The 17,646-nt window shown below is 39.2% G+C and overlaps 1 protein-coding gene across 1 annotated transcript; it reads left to right on the top strand.

The window, feature by feature from the left end:
• The first annotated feature begins 1,563 nt into the window (after nt 1-1,563).
• LOC104422320 (eugenol synthase 1) lies at nt 1,564-16,803 on the top strand. Its single transcript, XM_039303968.1, has 5 exons — nt 1,564-1,920; nt 2,166-2,300; nt 14,791-15,019; nt 15,997-16,200; nt 16,415-16,803. The coding sequence occupies exons 1-5, from the start codon at nt 1,726-1,728 to the stop codon at nt 16,612-16,614; spliced, it is 963 nt and encodes a 320-aa protein (XP_039159902.1). The 5' UTR covers nt 1,564-1,725; the 3' UTR covers nt 16,615-16,803.
• Nucleotides 16,804-17,646: the final 843 nt, after the last annotated feature.

Raw genomic sequence — 17,646 nt, 5'->3', positions numbered from 1 at the left:
CTCAAGCTTTGAAAGATGAGATGGCGGTAGTTCCATATGCATCAGCAGTGGGGAGTTTGATGTATGCCATGGTGAGCACGAGACCGGACATTGCACAAGCAAAGGGAGTTGTGAGCCGATATATGCGAGAACCCGGGTAGAGAGCATTGGAATGCGGTTAAATGGATATTGAGATATCTAGCAGGTACTTCAAATTACTCACTTTGTTATGGTGGTACATCTCTAGAGTTGCGGGTTATGTAGATGCGGATCATTCGGGTGATCGAGATAGTGGTAAGAGTACCACTGGATATGTCTTTACGGTTGCGGAGGTACAGCGAGTGAGTTGGGTATCTCAACTACAAAAGATAGTGGCTTTATCGACGACAGAGGCAGAATATGTAACAATTACAGAAGCCTCCAAAGAAATCATGTGGTTACAAGATTATATGGAGGAGTTACATCAAAAACAGCCCAAGACATACCGTGGAGTGATAGTCAAAGTGCAGTGCACTTAGCAAAGAATGCAGCTTATCACTCAAGAACTAGACATATCAAGAAGCATTATCACTTTATCGGGTCAGCATTGAAAGATAATGAATTAAAGCTACAAAAGATTGATGGCTCGAAGAATCCAGTGACATGATGACCAAGGTAGTAGATAGAGAGAAGCATATTTTCTGTACTACCATTGGTATTACTCCATGTTGATTGATGAGGAGTATCGCAGAGGCACAAGTTTTTCAACTACTATTTTTGAAGAAGATGGATGCAAAGTTGCTTGGTGCTTGGGTATATTTGTCTTCAAGTGGGAGATTGTTATAGATAAAACCAAATATTTGTTTTTAGGGGCTTTTTTTGTCTTTTCTATTAGATTTCCTTTTAGGTTAAAAGTGGTACCTATATATTAGTGATGGCAAAACCTAGCCGTCAAGACGCTGAAAAAGGAAATAGAGAGGCAAGAAAAAGAGAGAAGAAAAAGTGAGTTTTTCTTGATGAGAGTTCTCAATCTCTTTGTGCCCCGATCTTGAGAGAAGATCGTCGTTGTATTCTAACTTTTCCGAAGTCTAGTGGATTCGCAGAGTGCCTCTGCGCGGAGACGTAGCCCAAGTTTGGGTGAACTTCGATAACAAATTTTCTGGCGTGTTCATCTGATTCTGCTCTTTTATTACTATATTTTGTCTGGTGAATTGTTTGCGAGCATTATTTTTCTGGAATCGACGTGCGATTTCGTAACAGTTCGGTGGCCAAGAGGTGGTGGTGAGTAAGGTGTGGGGCGACGGTGTGGTGGTGGGTGAAGCAACAGCCAGTAAGAGGAAGGAAGAAGAAGAGAAGAAGATGGGGGTTTCGGCTGAGAGAGGGGGAAAGAGAACAGAAAGAGAGAGAAAAGAAAGGGGGGCATGAAGTGATGTGAGGAGGCAAAAGGGAGAAAAGAAAGGGGGGGCATGAAGTGACGTGAGGAAGCAAAAGGGGAGAAAAGAAAGAGAGAGAAAAAGAAAGGTTGGTGGGTGGGTGGTGGGGAATCATGTGGGGGGAAGAGAGGAGACCGTTGATTTAGGTTTTTTTTGGAATTGGAACCGGGAATCGGAACTGATTTCTTTAGAATCGGGAATGAACCAGGGTTCTTCGGTTCCCAGTTCTACTCGGGAACCGCGCTCACCGCTAGTACAAATAGGAGTGTAGCCAAGGCACACTCGAATGGGCGAGAGCCAAAAAGAAAGGGAGGAGAAGACATAATAAGGGCGAATGGCGAGGGAGGCGGAAGCGAGCATGATTCTCATCTTCGGTGGCACCGGATACATTGGCAAGCACATGGTGAGGGTGAGCGTCTCTTTGGGTCACCCGACTTGCATTTACACTCGGCCCATTGGCCCCGTGACCCTACCTTCGAACCTTAACCTCCGGCGCGAGTTCCGCTCCATTGGCATCCACATTATCAAAGTATGCGTGCCTCTCTCTCTCTCTCTCTCTCTCTCTCTCTCTCTCTCGTGATGGGAGCTCATTCGGATGCACACCCGAATGTTGACAAAGGCTATGTTTTCCTTTAATTATATTTCCAACTGTTGTGCTATATGTTGTGGATATCATCACCTACGATATATTTACAATCCATCAATCAAAAGACTAGTTGGAGGAACAAGGATAAAGCAAAACTGACCATTGACGTTGTTGTGGCAATGAAATAGGGAGAGCTAGAGGAGCACGAGAAGATTGTGGCAGCACTAAAGAAGGTGGACATAGTTATCTCCGCTCTTGCATACCCTCAAGTACTCGACCAACTCAAGATCATCGATGCCATCATCGCCACCGGCAACATCAAGGTAAGTTATCTCTAGCCAGTCTAGGAGAAAAAATTATGAAAATAGTCTTAAACCTATTACAATTGTGTTAGTTTAGTGCCAACTAAGTTCATAAACTTTTTGTATTTGTGCCAATTCAGACCATCCGACAAATGTTGGCCGATGGTGCTAACATGGACATTCGCTATACTATCTGATGTGACCAACACTATTTTTAATAACATTTTAATAATATTTACTTATTTATTTTCCCTTTCCCTTTCTTTGTTTTTTTTTTTTCCTTCCCTTCATCTTCTTCCTCTAGCTAGTCGCCGAAACTTGATGACTAGCCAGAGGTGAGGGCTTGTGAGGTCAGCCCTACCGACTGATGTGAGGGCAAACCTCGCTTGCTCTTGATGAGGTCAACCTCGCCTGGTCGGTCGCTAAGTTTTGGCAATTGGCTAGAGGAAGAAGATAAATAGAAGAAAAAAACAAAAGAGAAAAAGTAAAAGAAATAAAAATTAAAAATTAAAAATATTATTAAAAATTATCCATATTAATAGTAGGCGGTGTCCATGTTAGCACCGATTGCTTAGATTTTGCTATATCACTCAACTGGCTCAAATGCAAAGGGTTTATGACTCGATTAGTTAAAAAAAAAAAAAAAAGGAGCTAAAAGATTGAATTGACACAATTATAATATGTTTAGAACTTTTTTTGGTAATCCTCCCTAGGCTAGGAAATTGGCCATTCAATCTCTTTTTCTTTTTTCACTAAGAGGTTCTTTCTCTCTTCTTTTGAAAGTCGGATCCACCTAGTTCAAGTGTATAATAATCAATCCTCTGAAGGAGTTTAGTACTAAAAGTATAGGAATAAAAATAAATAAAAAAACACTCTCTTCAATTCTCACTTCTTAACTCTAAAAGTCTTAATCTAAGCTATTCGAGCCACCCTCTCTTACTCCGAGCAGATGTAGAAAAAATATCATACTTTTTACTATTCTTATTCTTATTAAAAACAAAAGAGTAGATATATTAGATTGAATGGTCGAAGCAAAGCTAGCAGAGACTTAAATTTATGGAATTAACGAAAAAATTCGATGTAACAAAAATCGCTTCTCCAGTGACGCGTAAAAGTAGGCCTATCAAACTAAATGGTCGGGACAAAGCTAGTAGAGGCTTTAATTACCCAGAATTAACGAGCAGATTCCGTGCATTGAGAATTGCTCCCTTAGTGTCACACGTGAGACATCCCTAGCAATCCAATTATCACCCTCGTCAGGTGATCCCAGTTCAGATCCTTATACTAGCTCATTAGAGTCTCAAAATTAAAGTGGAAATAATTATATTAGAAACTCTACATTACTTACGTTATCACTACATTGTAACCCTATGTAACCTCACCAAGTAGCAAGGAGTTTTCACTTCCGTGTTAGGGCCACCCTGCTTGCATGATAATTTAGGTGAGTGATAAGACTACGTTTCTTATTTTAATATGCCGATATTCGCATGCCTAATATCCTCAAGCTCTCCTCTGTATATCTATCTTTTTTAAGATATGAGAATACTCTCTAAGTGTTTTACATCCTAAAAATCTCAAGATTCAAATTAAATTAGAATGAAGCTTTTTAAAGACATGCTTAGATTTATTATTACTATATTGGATTGATCCAATAGGTTATTTTTCTTGGGTTCAAAACCACGGTCCAAAATTAGTTGTGAAAGTAACGAGGGCACAGAACGACAACGTGTCAGCATTGGGTTTGCTGCCTTTTAGTGCCATAGTTAATTTTTGTCAGCTGTTTATAGTCTGATCTTGATGACATATAATAGATAAATATTAGTCATTCGTACCATAATAAATAAACTATATATCAAAAGAGCTGGTACTTTAAAAAAAAAAAAAAAACTAGAATATCATCCGTGGAATGCACGGTCTAATCAGGCATATAAGGGAAGTTGCAATTATTATTGTATGAAAAATCAAATTAATTATCCAAGGAGTAAGAAATCTGTTTAATGTTTTTTAGATAATATTATTGTTACTTCCTGAAATAATTGGTTGAACTTAGATAAGGCGAGATATAAAATTAACTTAAAATTGAGAAAAAAGCGAAAAGCATGATATACACAATTAAATTGAGATCAATGAAGTTATAGTTGAAGCTATAAGATAAAGAGGAAAAATAGCAAAACGATTAAAGAATTTGATTTGCTTATTACCTTAATCATTTTTGCCCTTGCTAATTGGTCAAGCCTGATATTGCTAGTATGAGTACCTAGAGGGGGGGTGAATAGGTATATAAAGAATTTTTCTCAAGCAATTGCACAATACTAGACAGTTGGAGGAAACGATAATCAAAATAAGACTGAGAGAAGAGAAAATTTAACACGCGGTTTATAGTGGTTCGGCATATCAAGCCTACGTCCACTCTTCTTCACCGACAACCTATTGGCTGGATTCCACTATGAACAAGAAAGAGGTTACAGCACGGCTTTGCCTTGATTCCACAGTGTAGATGTTCTACCTCACCTCCTCAAGATTTCTCACAAATATATACTCTCTCTTTCGTATACAAGTATTCGCTCAAAGGATTTGTCTAAACAAAAGGAGCTTCAGACTTTGGAATTCTTCTATCGCGCACCCCTTGAACAACTAAGACAGTCTTCCTTATATACTCCTTTATGCCATCATACCCGTTGGCACTTACCAAAGGAATTCCTCCAATCTACCCGTTGGACGGAATCAATTAGGAAGATTGTTCAAGCTATTAAAGGAACGTGTTGATAGCCCATCAATCCTGTTCGCCCATACAATCAGGATCTCGGTTTCCATAAGCGAGAACCTTCCAATAATATTTAGGCAATCACCGGATCTTCAATTATCGAATCAATCTTGATCAATCAAAGGACTCCGTTTATGTCTTCTCCATCCATGAGATCTTCTTCAGTTGATAAGGTTAAATCCTCAACGAAACATACGATTCTGGATAACCTTTCTTCAACGGATTAGAAGATCAATGAGGATAGACTTTGAGTCTTGAGTCGGCTGTCCCAAGGTCTTGAGACTTTAAATAGCGAGTGCGCAAGCCTTCGGACTAGACTCGATAGAAACGATTTGTCAACTTCAAAACACTTCAAGAAGATTTCTCCAACAATCTCCCCATTTTTGATGGTGACAAAACTTTCTGCAGATTTGGATATCTTTGACACTGCAAAACATTTCTCAAACACATATGCATATCTTATAGAGGTAAATGGCTTAACAGAATAACACTAGAATCTTTGCAACCACAGAAATAGGTTAGTCCGAGTATATGATGAAGCCATCCATAAGATATCAATATTAGTTAATAGAAGCAGTCAAGTCCAAGTCTAGTTTAGTTCTCATCCAGACACAAACCAAAGTCAAATAGATTCAAACCACAAAACAATCCAACAAAAACAATTAAAAGTTGAATGAAAGGTTTTTGATCAAATCTTGCATCTCTCCCCCTTTTTGTCATCATTAAAAAGGATGAGATGAAGTTAAGATTGCTTGGGAACGCGGACAAGCTGGAAATCTTCCATAGATCGAACGATGCCTTCCGGCCTTTTTAAAGTCTTCCTTTAGCTGTGCAATCTCCTCACTCTTGGCATTGGCCTGATTCGAACAGAGGGCTTGCATTTTATCATTCAATGAACAGGAAGAAGCTTGACCTTCATTCTTCAAGCTTTGAACTTCGCATCCCAAGGCATAAATCGACCTCGCATCTCCAAAGAATATCCATGATTCTGCGAAAATCTGCTCCATTATCGGTTTGAGTACTTGCTTCGGCTCGATCGATGGAGTAAATGCGGATGATGGTAGATCAGCATAATCTTGCAGGTTTGGCGATGAAACTTCATGACCTTCTTCTGGAAATTGAGATGCATAAACATCCTCCGGGTTTCTTTGGTGAGCGATCGACTCCTTCACTTGCATCGGGACATGAAGACTTCACTCCTTTCTCCCGATCTCCCCCTGTTTCCATGCCTACGGTGGAGAAGAGTGTTCTTCGGGTTCTTCTCTTCTCTTATTTCTTCTTCGAGTCTTTCCTCCTCTGTTTCTTTTTCAGCTTCTATTTCTTCTTCTTCCTTTTCCTCTTTCTTTCGTCATTTGCTCGATTCTTTCTATGGAACAGGGACGACTTAAATTCTTCAAAGCCAATGCGAGAGATGGTGATGTCTTCCTCATCATCTTCATCCTCAACAAAGAGAGCTCTTCTTCTCTTGGATGGAGCAACCATGGGCTCCTTCCCTTTTCTTTTAGCCGAAGATATTTGATGAGATTTTGCGGAGTCTTCTCCTTGAATTTCTCCAACTCCTTGCTCGGTTCCTTGGACGCATTTTGGTCACCATTTTCAGACCTACCACCATATGATCGCATGGTCGAACACAAAAGATTTGTGGAGGCTGAATATTCGAGATGTCGAATAACTTTGTAACAAGGCTTGGGTAAGGGAGTTGACCTCTGTCCTTCATCATTGCTCTATACATGTGAAACATCACAGTGTGAGGGAGAGAAAACCTTTTTCCAAAGAGAATGGCATACATCAACTTGGCCTCTGAACTTGAAACATCAGTCTTGGAAGTTGATTTCGGTCGGAGGCAATTAATCACAATCTTGTGAAGCAAGATGTTGAATGCACCCATCCTTAAGTAGGTGATCTTTTCATATGTTCTCCTGTCCTTCACCCGGTTCAAGAGTGGCCCGAGCAATGGAAACTTTGATTGGTGATATCTTCCTCTTTCGACTTCTAACACATCTCCAGGCATATTCATATCCACAACATAATCTTGGTCTTTAACGCTGAACGAGAATCTATTCGCATCCAAAAAGCTTAGATTTGAATAGAAATATGCAGTTAATTCAGCATAGGCCTTTGTAGAGTTAGAGCAGAACTTTTCAAGTTGAAGATAACTGAAATTTTCCCTCAAGTTCATATTCACAGCATCCAGAAAATCAAAATCTATACTCCTAGGGTTTATTACCCCACGCTTCAGCAATTTCGAGTACAGTCCTTTTGCTCCTTTGATCCGAACAAATCTCTCATTTTCCTTGATTATCAACCGCAACACCCATTTTCGGTTGGAATTGATATAATTTATCATCATCATTCCCATCTACAGATTCGGCCTCCGATCACGATGATCACTTGGGATATTTGCAAGGGTTTCCTCGGCCACCCATTTTTCGAGCAATTCCCAAACTTTCCATTTTTTTTCGAAAGATATATTCGTTCCCATGTCCTTTGTCTTTAAGAAAATCATCAATGTAGTTCAAAGGAGTACGAATTCCTTTTAGGGCACGATATAAGCTGGTAAATATAAGCGGGCTTTTGAACTCTTACGAGTGCATCCTCGATGATTTCTTCCTGTTGTTGATGATCAACGCCTTGAGGACTAGATGGAGGAGAATGACGCTGTTGAGAATGTTGTGGGCTCGCTTGCTGTTACGGTCACTTCATCTTGATAAGATCGAAGTGCGTAGGCCCCTCACTCATCCGCCGTGGTCCCCTGCTTGCAATTCTCGAAGACTTTCTTGAAGATGACATCTTTCTCAGTTTTTGGAAGATTCCTTGCTTGACTTTCCCAGGAAAGATGACAACTTTTTGAGGATTAAACGAAGAAGACAAACGGGAATGGAGGATCGATACTTTCTAGGGTTTTTGAGAGAAAAGTGAAGAGGAATCGATAGTTCACGATCGGTTAAAAAGGGATAAACGAACCGTCATAAAGGAAATAAAAATATGCCTTTTCAAAATAAGCTGTCTTTTTTCCGCAAAATAGCCATTTCAAAGATAACTTCCCTTTTGAAAATGAAACGATGCAATATTTACGTCAATTAAATATAGCAACGTCAATTAAATATAGCAACAATTTAAACACGGTCGACAATCGTACCTTTTCAAGATGAGATTCAAGAGAAAAGACTTACGGTCGACGGACGTACCAAGATCTGTCTTTCAATAAAGTCTTGTAAGTCTGAGTCGAAAGTCTTTAGACTTTGATATCCTCATACCTCAAAATGTTGAGTTTGGAGCGTATAGACTCAAATTGATTTTTCTCCAAAGGCATTGTGAATATATCCGCCGGTTGATTCTTTGAGTCAACAAATTGAATTGAAACATCTCCATTTTGAACATGGTCTCTTATAAAGTGATGTTGAATCTCTATATGCTTTGCTCTTGAGTGGAGAATTGGATTTTTGGTGAGGTTGATAGCGCTGGTGTTGTCGCAATTAATCTCCGTGCATGAGTCTTCAATTTCAAAGTCTCTTAGCTGTTGTTTTATCCATAGAATTTGCGAACAGCAGCTTACCCCGAGGGCTACATACTGCGCACATTTGTTGAAAGAGACACGGTGCTTTGTTTCCTTGAAAACCAAGACACATCCTGCTTCAAGCAAGCGGCAAGTTCCCCGTGCTCTTTCTATCAACTCGCAACCGGCCGGATCTGCGTCGAATATCCCAGAAGATTAAAGTCTCCTTCTTAGGATACCAAAGACCGATGCTTGATGATGAAGCAACGTATTTAATGATGCGTTTCGCAACACTTTGAGATGGGATTCTCTAGGATTTGATTGAAACCTAGCACGAGATGCAAACACTCAACAAGATGTCGGAGTCTAGAAACGGTAAGATAAAGGTGAACCAATGATGCTCATGTACAGCTTTTGATCAACTTTCTTCCCTTCTTCATCTTTGTCTATCTTCAAAGAACTTGACATCGGTATGTCGGTCTTTTTGCACTTTTCAGTCAAATCTTTTGACAAGATCATTAACATATTTTCTTGATAAATAAAAGTTCATTCCTTCAATTGTTTTACTTGAAGACCAAGAAAGAATGTTAACTCTCCCATCATACTCATTTCAAATTCATCACCATAGACTTAGAAAATTTCTTGCACATATTTTCATTAGAAGATCCGAAAATAATGTCGTCCACATATATTTGAACAAGTAAGAAACTTTTGTTCTCCTTTTTGATAAATAAAGTAGTATCCACTTGACCTTTGACAAAACCATTTTGTATTAAAAACTTACTTAATCTGTCGTACCAAGCTCGAGATGCTTGCTTTAAACCATACAAAGCCTTCTTGATCCCCGAAGGCGGAGTCGGCTTCTTTGGGTCTTCAAACCACTGGTGGTTGTTCCACATAAACTTCCTCTTGGATGACTCCATTTAGGAAGGCGCTTTTGACGTCCATTTGGAATAACCTGAAATTCTTATAACAAGCAAACGCAAGTAATAGTCGAATAGCTTCTAACCTTGCTCTTTGGAGCGTAAGTCTCATCATAGTCTATTCCTTCTTCTTGCGTATATCCCTTGGCCACGAGTCTTGCTTTGTTTCGTATGACTTTTCCTTTCTCATTCATCTTGTTTACGAACACCCATTTAGCTCAATAACAGTTTTACCTTTTGGTTTGGATGTCAATTTCCAGACATCATTAATGCTAAAGCTGTCTAAGCTCTTCTTGCATAGCTTCAATCCGGCTTTCATCGAGATAAAGCTTCTTCTATGCTTTTTAGTTCAATTTCAGAAACGAGAGCCACAAAGACTAGACTCTTCTCGCCTTTTGGATGCAGTGCGAATTCCTTCATTCATTTCGCCGATTATAAGATCTTTGGGATGGCTGGACTTATGCTTCCAGTTACTCGTTGATCATGTCCGGTTGATGATCTCTTTCTTTGTTTGGATCTTCACGAACATCTTGAAGCTGGTTTTCAGTGTCGAGATGCTTCTTGAGTTGTAAGCTTTGGAAGATGCGGAGCGGAGTTGGACTCTTCTTGATGAGTCGACTTGATTCATCTTGCGTTGAGTCTTGAAATTTGACATTCATTGACTCCTCCACGGTTTCTTCTTGTTATAGACTCGAAGGCTTTGCTTGATGTAGAATATCCAAGGAAGATACCTTCATCGATCTTTCTTCAAACTTACCAACTCGATCTTTTGCATTTTCAATATAAAACATTTGCAACCGAATACATGAAAGTATGAAACAATAGGCTTCTTATCTTTGAACAATTCGTAAGGGGTTTTCTCTAGAATAGGTCTTAAGAAGACTCTATTGATGATATAACATGTTGTTGAAACGACTTCAGCCCAAAATCGTGAAGAAATCTTGCTTTCAATTAAAAGAGTTCTAGCCATTTCTGAAGAGATCTGTTCTTTCTTTCCACAACTCCATTTCTTTGCCGAGGAGTATATGGAGAGGAGAACACATGATTAAAGCGATTCATCACAAAATTTTGTAAAATCTTGATTTTCAAATTCACCTCCATGATCTGTTCTTATACTTGAGATAACACATCCTTTTTCATTTTGAACCTTTTTAGCAAACTTTTCAAAATACGAAGGTTTCGGACTTACTTGCAAGGAAATATACCCAAGTAAAACGGGAGTAATCGTCCACAATTACTAGGCAATATTTCTTACCTCCAATACTACGTGTTCTGGTTGGTCCGAAGAGATCCATATGCAGCAACTGTAGTACATGATTAGTAGAGACATGATTTATTGGCTTGAATGAATTTCTTACCTGCTTTCCCATAATACATGGAGTGCATGGATCAGTCTTTTGATAAGGTAATTTGGGTAGTCCTCGAACAAGCTGCTTTGATGAGATTTTGGCTAATTGCTTCATGTTGACATGACCAAGCTTTTACGTGCCATAAGCTTGCTTCGTCTTGAATTGAGATAAAACATTGCGATTCATTTGGTTTTACATCTAGAAGATAAATGTTTCCATGTCTACGACCCATGAAAGGCGAGTAGAGTCTTTGCGATTCCGAACATATTCCTTCTTGAAAAAGATCTTGAAACCAGTATCACACAATTGACTAATGCTTTGAGAAGATTGTAATTGAGTCCTTCCACTAAGGAAACATTACTTATTGTGAGATTTCCAATTTTCACGGTTCCAAATCCCACAATACTCCTTTCTTGTTTTTCCTCCAAATGAAACTTTTCCACCATTTACTTGAGCAATCTTTATAAAACAATTTGAGTCTCTTGTCATGTGTCTTGAGCATCCACCGTCAAGATACCACTTTACCTTTTTCTTGACAAAGTGACCTGCATTTAAAAAAGAGTCTCAAGCTTTCTTTGGTACCCAAACTTTCTTGGGTCCTTTTGTGTTAGTAACATAAGCGATATTAGCCCATATTCTCTTAACGGGTTTCCAAACCATAGGACACTCTTTTTCAAAGTGATCCGGACTGTTGCATTTGAACATTTTAGAGCATTTCTACCTACTGATTTTACAAAAACTTTCTTGAAGTGATTTTTGTAAACCTCTCTCGAGAGTCTTTTCTTAATTCTTTCTTTTACTTTAGGAAAATCAATCGGGGAATTATTTCTTCCACGTCATACCTAGACCGGACTTATTGAAGTAAGGTCTTTGAGCTGAAAGAATTTTCTCAAGTTTTTCGGACCCTATTGAAAATTTCTTTGAGATATTTGATAAGTCTGTTTTTAAAAAACATTTTCTTTTAAAAGATCATCTTCATTTTCTTTAAGAGTGGAAACAAATCAAGTCTAGACTTTTAACTCTTTCTACTAAAACATTTTCCTTTTGTTTTAGAGCTGAGTTTTCCTTTTTCAGTTCGGAAATTCTTTTGAGAGAAGTCTTAAGATTAAAACATAATTCATCAATATATTTAGAAACTTTGACAGGAATTTTAATATCACTTGCCTCAAATTCACTGTTTGAGTCTAATCCAGAGTCTGAGTCTGATTGTGCCATCAGACATAGATTGGCATATTCATTATCACTTTCTTCACACTCGTGTCACTCCAGTTTTCGGCTTTGAGAGCTTTTGAAATCTTTCAGCTTTTCCTTTCTTCTTCTTCGAAGAGGACAGTTGGGTCTGATGTGTCCCTTTTCTTACATTCAAAGCGGACTATGTCTTTGTTTGGTTCCTCATCATCAACGACTTGGTCTGCTGTCTTTGAAAGCTTTGTTTCGTGAGTTGAACCTTCTTCCTTTTCTATTCGATTTTACGAATCTTCTTATCATGAGAGCAAGCTCCTCATCGTCCATATCTTCTTCAGAATCTGTATCATCATAATCATCATTTGATTTTAATGTAATGGATTTCTTACCTTTTGGATCTTCATCTTCATTGATCCGTTCCACTTCATAAGACTGAAGAGTTCCAATTAGCTCGTCGACGAGATAGTGGCATAATTCTTTGCGTCTCTCTTATCGAAGTCTTTATGTGATTCCAATCCTTTGGAGAGTCCACGCAGTAGCTTGTTTACCTTCATGGGATCGGAAGTTGGTTGACCTTGATTTTCAAGACCATTCATAATATCGTAAAACGACTAAACATGTCGAGATATAGATTCTCCCGGTTTCATTACGAAGGCTTTGTATTGACCGAGAAGAATGTTGATTCTTGTTTCCTTCACTCGACCTTGTTCCTTCATAGGTGATATGCAATCTGTCCCAAACTTCTTTTGATGTACCACAAGAAGATATTCTATTATATTCGGTTGGTGATAAAGCACAATATAAGGAATAAATTGCTTTTGCATCGAGTGCTTGTCTCTTGATTATTTCTTCCTGAGACATTCCGCTAATTTCATCAGTTTCTTTTCCTCTTTCAGAGACTGATGCAGTGGTAGGAGTAATTCCTTTTTCTACAACGTCTCATTCCGGAGGATCCTTTGATCGAAGGAAAGCTTTCATCTTGTTCTTCCGGATGTTGTAATCCTTTCCATCAAAGTAGGGTGGTGCAGTATTGCTTTGCCCTTCCATCAGCCCCAGGTGCTAGCATACTAGCCATGGATCTTTTACTACGAAGTAAAACACTTCAAATAAAGTAAACACACGGACTTTGATACCAATTGATATTGCTAGTATGAGTACCTAGAGGGGGGTGAATAGGTATATAAAGAATTTTTCTCAAGCAATTGCACAATACTAGACAGTTGGAGGAAACGATAATCAAAGTAAGACCGAGAGAAGAGAAAATTTAACACGCGGTTTATAGTGGTTCGCTTATATCAAGCCTACGTCCACTCTTCTTCATGACAGCCTATTGGCTGGATTCCACTATGAACAAGAAAGAGGTTACAGCACGGCTTTGCCTTGATTCCACAAAGTGTAGATGTTCTACCTCACCTCTTCAAGATTTCTCACAAATATATACTCTCTCTTTCGTATACAAGTATTCGCTCAAAGGATTTGTCTAAACAAAAGGAGCTTCGGACTTTGGAATTCTTCTATCGCACACCCCTTGAACAACTAAGACAGTCTTCCTTATATACTCCTTTATGCCATCATACCCGTTGGCACTTACCAAAGGAATTCCTCCAATCTACCCGTTGGACGGAATCAATTAGGAAGATTGTTCAAGCTATTAAAGGAACGTGTTGATAGCCCATCAATCTGTTCGCCCATACAATCGGGATCTCGGTTTCCATAAGCGAGAACCTTCCAATAATATTTAGGCAATCACTGGATCTTCAATTATCGAATCAATCTTCGATCAATCAAAGGACTCCGTTTATGTCTTCTCCAGCCATGAGATCTTCTCCAGGTTGATAAGGTTAAATCCTCAACGAAACATACGATTCTAGATAACCTTTCTTCAACGGATTAGAGACTGTCAATGATGATAGACTTTGAGTCTTGAATCAAGCTGTCCCAAGGTCTTCGGACTTTAAATAGCGAGTCTCAAGCCTTCGGACTAGACGATAGAAGCGATTTGTCAACTTCAAAACACTTCAAGAAGATTTCTCCAACAAAGCCTTCATTATATTATTTTTGAGTTAGGTCTGAGAAATTGTTTCTTTGGCTATGAACTAATATATATAAAGTAATATCCCCTGTTACAAGAAGTTATACCACTGGACACTATTCAAAATCGCCATGAAAAAGAATGATATTATACTCTTTTGATCTTAAATTGAAAGAAAAAAAGAAGAAATATTTCATTATCTTAAAAAACCACGTCAATCAAAAGCATATCATACTTTTCCTCTCATCTTGATATGTACTTTTTCCTTTGTTGAAATATGTCAGAAATTTCAGTTTAGAATCAAAATCCTAGAAAATCCTCAAAGAAGCAACATAACCTTTTTTTACTGTTCAAGTGTCCTTGATCTAAGAAGTATAGAATTTTGTTAAATTGAGCATCCAAATATTGGCAATAGGTTAGGTAAAAATTAAGGGAAAAAATAATCGAATCAAACCCTTGAAGTTTATAAATCAACATCATTTAGATGTATATAGGAGTCGACTTTTACTGTGCACCGAACCTTTCAATTCTATTGATTCTCATGAATATTACATGTGAACCATCATATGTTGGAATCAGTCAAATGGTATCAATGAAATCCTAGGTCTAATTGCATAACTTTACTCGTTTGGTTGCTAATTATCACATCCCGACAATAGAATTATTAATATTTTACTCTCGTTCTCAAACTGGATTATTATTATTATTATTTATCATCTTTATTAACAAATTTCCCTTCTAATCCTTTTTTTTTTTAATCAGAGGTTTGTGCCGTCTGATTTCGGGAGTGAGGAGGATAAAATAACGCCACTCCCTCCATTCGAAGAGTTCTTGGAGAAGAAGAGGAAGATTAGGAGGGCCATCGAAGCTGCAAGCATTCCTTTCACCTTCATCACTGCAAACTGCTTCGCTGCATACTTCGTCAATCTCCTCCTCCATCCCCACAACCCCCATGATGAAATTGTTGCCTACGGCCACGGCAAAGCCAACGGTACTCTCTCTCTCTCTCTGATTGGCCTTGGCCTTGAGTGGATCTAGATTCATGCGATCTATTTTTATGAAATAATTGATCATGTGGATCCCACCTTTGCATCCCACCTCTCTCTCTCTCTCTCTCTCTCTCTCTCTCTCTCGGATTGACCTTTTGGCCACACGATTTTCTATCGGATAATGTGAATCTCTTGTTGACCTTGGCCTTGTTTGGATCTTCACACGATTCATGATCATGATCCATTTCTGATCGAAATAATTGATCATGTGGATCCCACTCTCTCTCTCTCTCTCTCTCTCAGAGTGGCCTTGGCCTTGTCTGGATCTGGATTCATGCGATCCGTTTCTATCGAAATAATTGATCATGTGGATCCCACCTTTGCATCCCACATGATCAATGTCTATGATTTAATTTGGGTTCCAATTTGTTCCTTTGTGGGACCGTGAGCCCACACACATCCTTGACCTTGTTGTCTGGATCTTGATTCACGCAATCCGTTTCTATCAAAATAATTGATCATGTGGATCTCGCCTTTGCATCCCACATGATCGACATCTATGATTTAATTTGGGTTCCAATTTGTTGCCTAGCCCTTATCCTTTGTGGGATGTTGACGTGATAGATGAAGGTTGTACAAGAAAATCACGAAGTCTTTTGAAGAATTTTCGAGGTCATTCGGTTATGAAAAACTCTCCATTCAAAATGTTGGGTGATAGATAGATGTAAACCTCAAGTTGATCCAATTTTCGAATGAAAGGGCTTTACTTTGAATTTTCCAGAAAAAGGCCGAAACCACTAAATTTATGTCGAGTGGTAAGGGAGGTCCTTAAACTTTTTCACGTCAGCAATGTCGCCCCTAAAACATTATTTTGTTTATCTATTCATGTTCGTTTAAAAAATTTAGAGACTTAACCTTGCCATTGTCGTATGTATTTGCCATCTTTTAATATGATTGAAGATTCTATTTTTTGTGCTAGCCGTGCTAAATTACGAGGAAGACATAGGGAAGTACACGATCAAGGGGGCGAGTGATCCGAGGGCGTGCAATCGGGTCGTCACTTATCGCCCGAAATCGAACATAATCTCTCAGCACCAACTGATTTCGCTGTGGGAGGAGAAAACGGGTCGGAGCTTCAAGAGAGTCTATGTGCCCGAGGAAGATCTGGTCAAGCTCTCTCAAAGTAAGCTTCAAATCACTGTTGTATTCTTTCCAAGCCCCCTCTATTTTTCTTCAATTATGATAAGGTCCTTGCATTTATCGAAATTATTCGCAACGCCCACCCCGAAATTTTCTTTAAACGACATTGGTCAGATTTGTGTGCTTGTGCCTCATCTTGAATCGATTCAAGAAAGGTTTGCTGACGACGCTTCATGTTTTCCATGTCCTTTGTTAAGCTCTGCCACCTCCGGAAAACATACCCGTCTCCATACTTCACTCCATATTCGTCAAGGGAGATCTGATGAGCTACGAGATAGATGATGATGATCTCGAGGTTTCGAGAATGTACCCAGAAATGCAGCTCACCACCATTGATCAGCTCCTCAACATCTTCCTCACAGATCCTCCAGAGCCAGCTAGGGCTGCTTTCGGATGAGATGATTCCGTAAGGTTGAATTCTAGTAGTCAGCAGGAGCGCAGTGTGCTGAATTACGACCGAAGCATTGCTTCGCTTTGGTGGGTTCGAATGTTCGAATTTGAAATCCTATGAACTGTTTCTTTTCATTTCCTTTTTTTTTTATCGAGACTCGGTTCCCGTCGTTCTAAGCCCTGCTATTTCCGTCCATTGTCTGTAGAAACAACAGTTTCCACGTGTAGCGCGAGGATATCAATACAGCAAATTAGAGGTTGTGAGTTCGTACCAAGCCACCTAAACAACCTAAGAGACTCGCTCACTTTTGCGGAACATCTCCTGTGAGACCTCCTAAGCCATTTGCGGAACATCCTAAGGCATTTCAAAAACAGGAAGATATGAGAAAGAAGGCATTCGCAAAGGCGTTCACAGTTCGATGCTTTTGCCCAAAAAAAAAAAAAAGGGCAGATCTGGGGCCATTTAATCTCCTAAAAAGCTGCAACTTATCAAAGGCCATATCTCGTTACGCTCTAGATATTGTAGTGAAAAATGCGTTGTAGTTGAACTCAAGTGAAGCATCTGACAAGAAGGAAGATAAATGAAAAACCGAGAGTAACTAAACGAAGGACATGGGAAAGATTAATGGTGAAACTGCCAGTGGGCATTGATCTGCTAGAAGCTGAAAATGGGGATGGCAACTAGGAATGAAGTATGCTATCCCAATGTCTTGCTTAAACGAAGGACGGGCACCAAGCTAAAGTAGGATGTGTGAAATATGATAGTTTTTAAGTTGCGGAGGCCTCGGCAAAAACCCACGAGAGAGAGAGTCCGCAGCATGTTTAGTAACACGACGACCCCGCACTTTCTTTGCTAGATCACTGTGTTATTGTGAGTTCTGCAAAACCTCCTCGGTCATTACCAAAAACCACTTCACTTTGCACAATGTACAGGGCAATTCTGCACACGCTAGTCATTTGCGTATCCGAGCAACAGCGACAAAAGTCTCTTTTCAGGCCAAAGACAAGGTTTACCTCCGCAGGCAGGTACGGTTAAGAA

Source organism: Eucalyptus grandis, chromosome 10 (assembly GCF_016545825.1).
Source record: "Eucalyptus grandis isolate ANBG69807.140 chromosome 10, ASM1654582v1, whole genome shotgun sequence".
Lineage (NCBI taxonomy): Eukaryota > Viridiplantae > Streptophyta > Magnoliopsida > Myrtales > Myrtaceae > Eucalyptus > Eucalyptus grandis.
This window is presented reverse-complemented; position numbering and strand designations above follow the sequence as displayed.

Excerpts from the sequence above, each read along its gene's own strand:
- LOC104422320 (XM_039303968.1), top strand. The coding sequence starts at position 1,726 with ATGGCGAGGGAGGCGGAAGCGAGCATGATTCTCATCTTCGGTGGCACC. Across the intron at positions 2,301-14,790 it reads TCGCCACCGGCAACATCAAG|AGGTTTGTGCCGTCTGATTT; the intron begins GTAAGTTATCTC and ends TTTTTTAATCAG. Across the intron at positions 16,201-16,414 it reads TCTGGTCAAGCTCTCTCAAA|CTCTGCCACCTCCGGAAAAC; the intron begins GTAAGCTTCAAA and ends TCCTTTGTTAAG.